This window comes from Rhinatrema bivittatum, chromosome 1, assembly GCF_901001135.1.
Source record: "Rhinatrema bivittatum chromosome 1, aRhiBiv1.1, whole genome shotgun sequence".
In the NCBI taxonomy this organism is placed as follows: Eukaryota; Metazoa; Chordata; class Amphibia; order Gymnophiona; family Rhinatrematidae; genus Rhinatrema; species Rhinatrema bivittatum.
Window position 1 is genome coordinate 503,700,861 of NC_042615.1, and position 10,968 is coordinate 503,711,828.

General features: G+C 47.7%; 1 protein-coding gene across 1 annotated transcript; it reads left to right on the forward strand.

Annotated features, from left to right (window-relative positions):
* The first annotated feature begins 725 nt into the window (after positions 1-725).
* On the forward strand, positions 726-7,584 carry LOC115098237. The gene is made up of 4 exons (XM_029614707.1): positions 726-959; positions 1,346-1,454; positions 4,947-5,570; positions 5,842-7,584. Exons 1-4 carry the CDS (start codon positions 726-728, stop codon positions 7,314-7,316), a joined length of 2,442 nt encoding a protein of 813 aa, XP_029470567.1. The 3' UTR covers positions 7,317-7,584.
* The last annotated feature ends 3,384 nt before the right edge of the window (positions 7,585-10,968 follow it).

The window sequence follows — 10,968 nt, forward strand, 5'->3', positions numbered from 1 at the left end:
AGTCCGAGTTCTGGCCAGATCTATGGTCTCCGTAGTCTCGGCTAGACGCCTGCTTTGGCTCCGCAACTGGTTGGCGGATTCTTCTTCCAAGTCTCGGCTTGGTTCTCTACAATTCAAGGGAAAGTTCCTGTTTGGGGAAGAACTGGACAAGCTCATACAGTCTCTTGGCGAGAATAAGATACACAAGTTGCCCAAAGATTGTCCCAAGGGTCCCAGGACGTTCGGTGCGACTCGCACCCGGTTCCGGGGTCAGCATCATTTTCGCCAATCGCGGACAGGCTCTCAGAGGATGCCCTCCTCTAGGTCGCAGTCTTGGTCCCATTCCTTTCGGGGACAAAGACCAACCAGAGACTCCCTCTCACAGGGGGCCTCCTCCAAGTCTTCCCAATGAAGTATTGCTGACCCACTCCTCGACACCCAAGATAGGGGGCCAGCTGTCTCTCTACTATGAGGAGTGGGTCAAAATCACCTCCGACCAATGGGTACTGGATATTCTAAGGCACGGTTATGCTTTAGAATTTGCTCAGCCTCTAAGAGACAGGTTTGTCTTCTCCCCTTGCAGACCAATGAAGAAACAATGCGTAGTTCGCCAGACACTAGATCGCCTCTTGAGGTTAGGGGCCATTCTTCTGGTACCCTTGGGGGAGCAAGGGTTAGGCCATTATTCCATCTACTTCGTGGTCCCCAAAAAGGAAGGATACTTTCGTCCAATCCTCGACCTCAAGATGGTCAACAAGGCACTCAAGATTCCACATTTCCGGATGGAAACCTTACGCTCAGTGATAGCGGTGGTACACGAGGGGGAATTCCTCACTTCCTTGGATTTGACAGAGGCCTATCTGCACATACCAATCTTACAGGATCATCAGCGTTATCTCCGCTTCAAGATCCTCGGCCAGCACTTCCAGTTTCAGGCCCTGTCCTTCGGTCTGGCGACCGCACCTCATACCTTTACCAAGGTAATGGTTGTCGTTGCAGCAGCTCTACGGAAGGAAGGGATCCTAGTACACCCCTACCTGGACGACTGGCTCATCTGAGTGAAATCCAAGGATCTGTGTCAGAGAGCGGTCAACCGGGTTCCCCATCTCCTCCGCTCCCTCGGATGGGTCATCAACCTACCCAAAAGCAGTCTTACTCCATCGCAGACGATAGACTTCTGGAAGCACATTTCAATCTGGGCAAGGTCTTTCTCCGTCGCGATCAGGCACAAGCTCTACTCGCTCAAGTCCAGCGCTTCCGTTGCCTTCCCCTCCCTACGGCATGGGATTATCTCCAAGTTCTGGGTTCTATGGCATCCACTATAGATTTAGTTCCCTGGGCCTTCGCAATTCTACGTCCTCTGCAGACGTCCTCTGCAGACGTAGATTCTACGTCCTCTGCAGAGGACGTAGAATCGCTGGAAACCCGTGTCTCAAGATTTTCAAGCACATCTCCCCTTGCCAGATCCGACCAGGGTCAGTCTGCTCTGGTGGCTCCGGCTCAATCACTTGTTGAAGGGAGTGGACTTGGAAATTCCTCAGTGGGTGATCGTCACCACGGATGCCAGCCTCTCCGGCTGGGGGGCAGTTTGCGAGAAACTGTCGACTCAGGGGCAATGGACGCCTGCGCAGGCACAATGGCCAATAAATCGTCTGGAAACCAGGGTGGTTCGTCTAGCGTTACAGCATTTCCTTCCTCTGGTACAGGGGAGAGCGGTACGGATACTCTCCAACAACGCCACAACAGTAGCATATGTCAACCGTCAGGGGGGAACACAGAGCACTCATGTATCCCGGGAGACGAACAAATTGATGGCATGGGCGGAACTCCACCTCTCCCGTCCAGCGGCTTCCCACATAGCGGGAGTGGACAACGTTCAGGCAGACTTCCTAAGCCGCCAACGCTTGGATCCCGGAGAGTGGGAGCTGTCCGACACAGCTGGGGAACTCCTCATCTAGACCTCATGGCCACTCGACAGCATGCAAAAGCTCCACGCTTCTTCAGTCGCAGAAGGGAGCACAGCGCGGAAGGAGTGGATGCTCTGGTTCTCCCATGGCCTCAGAACCATCTACTCTTCGTGTTTCCTCCATGGCCCCTGGTGGGGAAGGTACTTCGAAGAATAGAAGCTCACCGGGGTTTGGTAATTCTCGTGGTGCTGGAGTGGCCCCACAGACCGTGGTTTGCGGACTTAATCAACATGACACTAGACCAGGGGTGGGCACTTCCGGTCCTCGAGGGCCACAAACCAGTCTGGTTTTCAGGATATCCCTAATGAATATGCATGAGAGAGATTTGCATGCACTCTGCCTCAGTTGTATGCAAATCTATGTCATGCATATTCAATAGGATATCCTAAAACCTCGACAGGTTTGTGGCCCTCGAGGACTGGAATTGCTCACCCCTGCACTAGACGGTCCTCTTCGCCTGGGAAAGCTACCGAATCTTCTACTTCAAGGACCGGTATTTTTTGACCAGGCAGGTGGCTTCTCTCTTGCGGCCTGGTTTTTGAACGGCGCAGACTGAGAAGACGCGGCTACCCGGATGCCGTTGTGTCCACTCTCCTCAAAGCGCGAAAGACTTCCACATCCATCGCATATGTGCGGGTCTGGAAAATATTTGAGACCTGGTGTGCCGGCGTTCAGGTTTCCCCGAGTCGCGCCTTGGTGGCTGACGTTCTCTCCTTCTTGCAGCAGGGACTGGACAAAGGTTTGGCCTACAATTCTCTCAGGGTCCAGGTGGCGGCCCTGGGCTCCCTTGTGCATCACTTGGATGGAGCTCCTCTTTCGTCTCATCCGGACATTGTTTGATTCTTACGGGGTGTGAAGCACGTCAAGCCACCCATTCACAGTGTCTGTCCATCGTGGGGTCTGAATTTGGTCCTCCAAATACTTGCCGGTCCACCTTTCGAGCCCCTGGTGAGAGCTACCATCAAGGATCTCACTCTCAAGGCGGTTTTCTTAGTCTTCATCGGTTCGGCTTGAAGGATCTCGGAACTCCAAGCGCTGTCGTGCAGGGAGCCATACCTCTGTTTCTCTGATTCTGGGGTATCGTTACGCACGGTACCTGCTTTCCTGCCAAAGTTTGTCTCCGCGTTCCATGTGAACCAGACGGTGGAGCTTCCATCTTTTCCGGACGACGATTCCAGAGATCTTCGACATCTTGATGTCACGCGCGTTCTTATTTGCTATTTGGAAGCTACTAATGAATTCCTCTTGTCGGACCACCTCTTTGTCCTTTGGAGCGGGCCCAACAAAGGAAACAAAGCTTCTAAGACCACCATTGCTCATTGGTTAAAGGAAGCAATCTCTTCGGCGTATATTGGGGCAGGTCGTGTTCCTCTGGATGGTATTAAAGCTCATTCGCTTCGTGCTCAAGCTACTTCCTGGGCAGAAAGCCAGGCCGTCTCTTCCCAGGAGATCTGCAGAGCAGCAACCTGGAAGTCGCTGCACACGTTTGCCCATCACTATCACTTGAATGTACAGCCACCGGTGTTTGGTTCTTTCAGTGCATAGGTCATTCGAGCTGGGCTATCCAGGGCCCACCCTACGTAGGAAGCTTTGGTACATCCCACTGTCTGGACTGATCTGGGTACGTACAGGGAAAAGAAAATTATTCCTTACCTGCCAATTTTCGTTCCTGTAGTACCACGGATCAGTCCAGATGCCCTCCCTCAGTTTCTATGGGATAGGGATTGCTAGCAGCTTCACTGTTGGTTTTTTCCTTATGTGTACTTATGTATCAGCTAGTTCATATTTCCAAGTTTCTTAGCCAATTGTTTTATGCCAAGAAAGTTCATTGTAAGTTCACTGTTACTTGGTTTATGATCCATCCAACTGTTATTTCTGGCTTTATTTATTTTTAATTTTTATATACCGATGTTCCTGTAAAGAATACATATCGCACCGGTTTACAAGGAACTGAACAGTCGCCTCCAGGGCGGAAATACATTAAAAAAAATACATTAAAAATATTTATATTTTTGATATTCTTAATACTGAAGGGACGCAGAGGGGTGCTCCAACCTATAAGGGGCCATCCTTACAATTTTGCTCTGACTCCATCTGCTGGAAGGGGGACATAACCACTGTCTGGACTGATCCGTGGTACTACAGGAACGAAAATTAGCAGGTGAGGAATAATTTTCTTTTCAGGTACTACAGGTATTTTCCCAGTCCCCAGAGGGCTAACAATCTAAAGGCCTCATTTACTAAGCATTTTTCCCATAGACATAGAATGGAAGAAAAGCCTCAGTAAATCAAGCCTTAAGTTTGTGAAGGGCAATGTGACTTGCCCAAAGCCACAAGGAATATCAGCAGGATTTGAATCCCGGCTTCCCTCATTCGCAGCCTGCTGCCCTAACCACTAGGCCACTCCTCCATTCCATGTGGCCTCCCTCCAGCTCTAGCAGGCCTTGGACCCACCTGCTTTTCTCCTCCTGCTAGCTCTGCAGCTTCATAGCCCCCTCTGACCTGCCTGCTGTTCTTGCTGGCTCTTCAGCCATCGTCTATCCATCTCCGGGCCTTCAGGCGCCTGCCGTAGCTTTCCTTCTTCCACTGGCAACTCCGGCCCTGGCTGCGGCACCTCTGGATTGGCTGGCTTCAGTCTTTTTGGTTGTCTACTGATTTGGCCTGCTGGCTCTGCAGCTCCATGCTTCCTCCCCAGCATGGGACTTATTGCTCACTCCTCCACCTCCTCCTGTTGGCTCTGTTTTCAATGAGATGGCATGCAGAACTGACCACTGTAACCAGAGGAACAGAGCAGGTGCTGAGGGTGCTGTTCTTGTATAGTTAGAGGCAGCCAGTTCTTGGACAGATTCAGGCCGGTCATGGACCAGTCAGGGCAAGGCTTCTAGGCACCGGCAATGCAGTGTGTATGGGTCTCAGTACTGGAATAGCAGGGGTTGCTGCAAAGCAGGATTAAGATCTGGGGTCTTTTTTTGGTAACGTATATCTTTTCATGGTCTGTAGATAAAAGAACGCAAGATGTCACTGAATCTCAGGCTGAATGCCCCACAACTGCCTTTGACAGAAGCAGCTCTCTTTTGTTGCCTCATCCTTTCCAGGGCACTCAAGACCAAGCCAGCCCATTTCACTTCTTCCAGAAGGTATCCATTCCAGCTTCTCAACAGTATGAGATTCAGCCTGAATCTCAGCACTCATTATTCAGTGAGCTTGTCAGCAAGACAGACAGACGTGGATCCAACTCTTCACCCACAGACTCGGATCAACATTTTGCTTATGTACCAGGGACTCCAGAGCTGAGCCAGGTAGGACTGTGTGAAGAAAATGCAGTGGGCTCATGGCCCAAGCTGGGTCAGGATCCTTCCCAGATCTGCTGCGAAAGAAACCCTCGGCTGTCATCCCACTACCTCCTATCGCTGGGTCTCTCTACTCTCGATAGCTACTCTCCTGAGCGAGTTCCACTGCTCCAGGAGCTCATGGAGGAAAGTTCAGAACCAAGGACCCAGAAGCAACCCCAAGCGCAAGCCTCAGACACACTGCTGGCCCTGCTGGTGGTGGAAGATACATCCCATGGGGCTCAGATGGGTCTGTTCCAGCACCAGGACTCTCTGTTCTGCAAAGAAAACAGGAGTAAGTCTTGAAAATCACTCATGTCTGAGGTGGACAGGCACAGACTGGAAAGGTTCAGGGCTTCCTGCATTTTGCTGGCATCTCCTCTGGCATTTTCAGCCTTGTTATTCTCTGCATTTTGTTGAAGTTTGTGTATCTATGATTAAGTATGTGTGTGTATGTTTGTACTTGTATGTCTGTGTGTGGTAAATTTGATATCTTCAAGCTGGCTATGAACTAACTCAACAGAATAATATATTTTTGTCTAAAGTACAACCATCTTCCTCTCCAGGTACCTCTTCATATCATCAACCAAGTCTCAGTGCTGCAACAGTATTACCCCGGCAGATTGCAGACCCCAACTCCATGCAGAGTCCAACCCAAATCCACCAGGAATCTCAGACAGCTGAAGTCAGGGATCTGCAAGGCCAAGGCTTTGGCATGGCCTCAGATAATCTGCTGACTCAAGTCATGCTAAAATCTGGCATTCCTACCCTCATGGAAGGTGTTTTGGTGCACAGCAACTCATTTGTGCTGAAAGAAGATACCATGCTTCATACACGCATTAGCCCAGTACAAACCTTGATGGATCTTCAACTTCCGCAGAAGGCTGAAGGCAGGCAGCAAAGTTCCCAGGGCTATGTGCCCTTTGACCCTGACCTACAGTGGGTAGTAAGTCTATGCAATACTGAGATGTCTTCTGGACTGTCAAGCATCACAGATCAAGTACTTGCCAATGCTCAACCATTCATTATGTTGGGAAGAGAATCTCAAGAGGATCCAGTCTTGGCTTCCCATAGAAGAACAAGCAGAATCCAGGATGCACTGGAATTCCAAAAGACCATGGTCCCAACATCCCCAGGATGGTCATCTTTGCTAAGTGAAGGAAGCAGTGGTGGTATCTCTATGACTCCAGACTCTACAGAAACAATCCACTGCCCAGTCGTTTCTGATGAAAACCAAGACAAGGGGGCTCTGATCCCAGGGAGCATGAAGAGTTCACCCACAACTCCAACTTCATCTTCTACGATCCTTTCAGACTATTCTTCAATGACCAGTGAAGAAAATTCAGACTCTGTGTTGTCATCTTGTCCAAGTGGTTTAGGCAAAGTCATTAAAGAGTTGTCATGTCCTACGTTTAAAGGGGGATGGGTAAGTCAGCTATCCCCATGGAGCCCCAAGGCAGATGGAGACCCATCACAGATTTCTATCTCCCCAAAACATATGCTTTTACTCAGAGAAGAAATGGCATCAAAACTGGAAAACACAAGTTCTTCAGTCTCATCGTCTACTTTGTCCACAGTGGAAGATAGTGCAGACCACTACTTCACACCCCCTGAAAGCCCATCTCTCTTGCAAGACTGTCTCCAGGACAACAGAGCCTTGGAAGACCAAGGAAGGACTTCTCAGATTGCTGCAGGTGAGACTTTTAAACTCAGAGCTGATCTGGCTCTCAAAGGAAGCTGCATGAGATCTGAAAGGAGAGATAGCTCAGATGACCAGTCAGCAGGTAGGCTTTCCCCACCAGAAACCCACCACCCTAGAAGAGACGACTGGGATCAGATGATCCTAAGGCATGAGGATGTTGGATCCTCTTGGTCCCCTTCTAGGAAGGAGCTGGACAGTGAGGGCAGTGTTTCAGAGCAGGAGGCCAGGGAAGACATGGAGAAGGTTTATAAGGAAATCCAGCAGGACCTGTATGTCAGAGCCACATTGTTCTGCAAGTTCTTGAGATCAGGGCGTACCCTCCAGAAAAGCAATCATTAAGGTGAACAAGACCCTAGAGTGGACAGCCATGGGACAGGGTGGAGGGAGAGAATGAAGAGAAGAGTAGGGAGAGAGATGCTGCTTTATTTGAATATGTTAACAAATGGAAGAGAGCAAATTAAACTTCATTCCATAGACTGTTTTCCCTCTGGCTGCATGGATGTTACTTGCTGGTGAAAGGTTTTAGGTATTTTTATCTGGGAGCTCATTTTATGGGGAGAGTTTGGAGGTGGTGGGGGCCGGCAGCATCCTATAAATCTGTATGCCCTCAGGAGGCAAATTCACTTTTTTAATTAAAAAGCTATGTTTGGATTTTTGGCTGATTTCCAGGTAACTTCGTTTCTGGTTGACTTGTTACTCCCGCGCCTCCTCTACATCTGTATCAGGTCTCAGGGAACTATTTTGGTGACACAGTGAATAATACAAGAACTATCAAACACAAAGACGTATGTCTTCTCACAGCGCAAAGTTGTTCTGTGGAATTCGCTGTTGCAAGATGTTGTGAAGGCAAAGAGTATACCAAGCTTCAGGGAGAGATTAAATACATTTATGAGAATAGGTTCATCATGGACTATTTAACACAGAAGTCAGGGAGGTCTCCCTGGACTTAGGGCATCCCTGAACCATGAATGCTGGAATCTGGCAGATTATAAGGGGGGGACAGACATCTCTTCACCCGGCCTGTTTGTTACACAGGGCTTCTGAGCACCCTGCTGCTTGCCACTGTCAGAGATCACATACCCCAAGGTGTCATGTAGTCAATGACAGAGCTGGGGTTAGAACTGAGGCACAGAATGACAAAGAGCTGGTAACTGTGGTGGCTGTGTCTTAAAATTTCTCCACCTCCCTCAAAGCTTGGTTAGAAAGCTTTTATTATATATACCTACCTAATAGGGAGATTTATCAAGCTGCGATGGGGCTATAATGTGTGTTAAACAGCGTATATCGTGCAATAAACGCTGTATATCACGCAATTTAGTCCTATTGCAGCAATATTGCATGATTTTCAGGCCTGAAACCTGCCTCTATTACAATGAGCTGCTTTGCACGGCATTTGCATGCATGAATTTTGCAAATCCATGCAAAGCAGCTCCTGCGTACCTAATCCTATGTAAATAAAATAGCATGGTTGACTTAGAAACTTTTCAGCCTCGTTATTTTATCTCCACCTTTGTCAGAAATGCTATTCTACTGCAGGAGCATCAAGACCATAATGTGGGTCCTGATGCTTTCATGGTAGAATTAAAGGGCCATGCAGTCCAACATGACTTCCCTCGACAAGTTTAAGAAAAGACACTGGGGGGGCCTTACTAGAGTTTCCCAACCCTGGGGCTGCCATTTGAAGCATCCCCGAAAAAAAAAATTGAAAAATAGAAAAGAACTGCCATGCAAAAACAACTCGCTCCCCACTGCCCAAACCTCTTCTCAATCAAGCTAACAACCCCAGAGCCAACAGATGACCCTCCATGTCCGAGAGTTGCTCCCCCACCCATCCCTTTTTATTTAAGTTTAGACCAGTAGGGCCCCCCACCCCTAACCCCCCCAAAATTAAGAGTGAATTTCCCCCTTACCCAAGGGACTGTAAGGCCCACCTAGTCTCTGCTCAGTTTATTTACTTAGAAGTTAAATTCATAAATTATAAGGCAAAAAGCTCAATGGGTTGAACAATCAAACAAAAACCATGATGAACATGCAAGAGAGCCGTAGAATCATAAAACTTGAAAAGAGTAAAAACTAAAATAACAAAACCTCAAAAAGAACAGTAAAACAGACAAAAAAAAACGAAACATTAACTAAAAAAAGCAATCACATATTCCTGTCACAGTGCCACAGATTGTGGTTGATCTCTGGCCTTTCCCTTCCTGTCACAACTAGGGAACTTCTGTGCTTTGGTTACTGCTTTCAAGATGTCAGATTCAACTTCAAATTATGTTTTGAAAGGAAGGGCTATAACTTGAGGAGAAAAGTAAGGGAAAGAGAAGGCAGAAGGAGAAGGAGGAGGGAGGGAAAAAATGAAAAAAAAAAAGAGAAAGGTTAGGATTAAAAGGAAGTTGTTAAAGAATAAATAAAAAGGAGAACATTTTAAAAAGTTCTCAGTTTGTTACTTACCTTCCTTTCAGAATTAGATTCCTGCCACACAGTCCTTCTCTTCCTCGAGCCACTGCTGGCTCTGTTGTGTCTACACTTCTGTTGGCTCCATCTGGAATGAAAGTAGTTAAAGGCAGGAATTCTGCAACCTCGCTGAGGTTTTTAGTTAGGCCACAGGGCCTGCAGCTATGGTAGCTTGCCACCTGCTCCTGGGCCTGCTGCCTCTCAGGGTCTCGGCAGGACTGGAATACCTTCCACCCCTGGGCAGTCTTTCAACAAACTGTCCCTGGCCACAGCTGTATGTTAAGTACTCTACCTCTCACTGCTAGTTCTTTTAAAGGGGTAAAGTCCAAGTAGTTACATAACCACTTCTTAAATGTGGGCTTGCTATTTGTGTCGATGGCGCCCCTTTTTCTGCCAAGGGCCACTACTTATGTTGCCCGATGAGGTGAAGCCTTGCCCAATCTGAAGGGGCTCCCCTAGCCCCTTCAGCCCAATTTTGATAAAGTCGGTATGGGTGTGTTGTGATTGGTTTTGTTTATAAGCTGAAGTCATGAGGGATTAGTCATCAGAATTGTTCTGGCAACTTCTCTGCCTCAGTGTGTTCTGCACTTAGATTTGTAAATGGAAGTTCTTTTCGACTACACACGCTTAATTGCTTTTCTGCAAAAAGAAAAAAAACCCAGTCAAGAAATGATAAGGTCTAAATCATCTGTTTAATAAAAGAAACACACTTCATTCAGCAGAGAGAGTTTTTCTTGTCGTGCAGATGGATCAAAGCATCTTGCTTTGCAGCCATGGTTCTATTAAAAAAAGGGGTTGGGTATCCTGATTTCCAAAGATGCTTTTTCTGTGGGTGGATAAAATCAAGAAAGAGGAAGGCTGATATTGCTTGTTGAAAGGGACCCTTGGCAGGTGTTCATATTACTCTGGGCTCAGTTTACTGACCCCAGTGAAAATCAGATTAACTTGCTGAGGGAGTTTCCACCAGTGCTTGCTAGATTTGCATTAGGGGATATTCTGCAGGAAGGGAATTGTAACTTAACAATGAAACTGATATTAGGACCAAATCCCTAGTAGGGTTATTTGGAAGCTGAGTGATGAATTCTCTGGCTTTATGACAAACCTCAATCTGATAAAACATCTGGCAGTTCTTACACTCCAAAGAGAGGAATTGTTCCTAATATGCCCAGCCATGACTACCAGCTCTCTTCCGGCCTCCTTACCCATGATCTTCCAGGATTACACAGGCAACAATTCTGAAGAATTTCAAAAGTCAGTTTTTTATGAACGGTGCAGCATAGTAATGATCGCAGAGCAAACAGTCCACCCAGCCCGCCCAGCAAGCTTCTCATGGTAGTAACTGCCGCTCCGTGCAGGTTACCCCCGTGTTTCTGTTGAGGGTAGTAACTGCCGCTCCATGCAGGTTACTCCTAAGCCTTATGTTAAGGGTAGCAATAATTACAATGTAGCACATATATATTGTACCTGAGCCATGGGTCTCCCACTGAAACTTATTTACATCAATGCCACCTTACTCACCTGTTATAGGACCAGTTATAAA

What these genes read in the sequence shown, in the direction of transcription:
- LOC115098237 (XM_029614707.1), top strand. Translation starts at nt 726, where the DNA reads ATGGTCAACAAGGCACTCAAGATTCCACATTTCCGGATGGAAACCTTA. An exon ending in CACCTCATACCTTTACCAAG is followed by an intron (nt 960 to 1,345) that starts GTAATGGTTGTC and finishes CGTCCTCTGCAG; the next exon opens with ACGTCCTCTGCAGACGTAGA. An exon ending in GTTCTGCAAAGAAAACAGGA is followed by an intron (nt 5,571 to 5,841) that starts GTAAGTCTTGAA and finishes CTTCCTCTCCAG; the next exon opens with GTACCTCTTCATATCATCAA.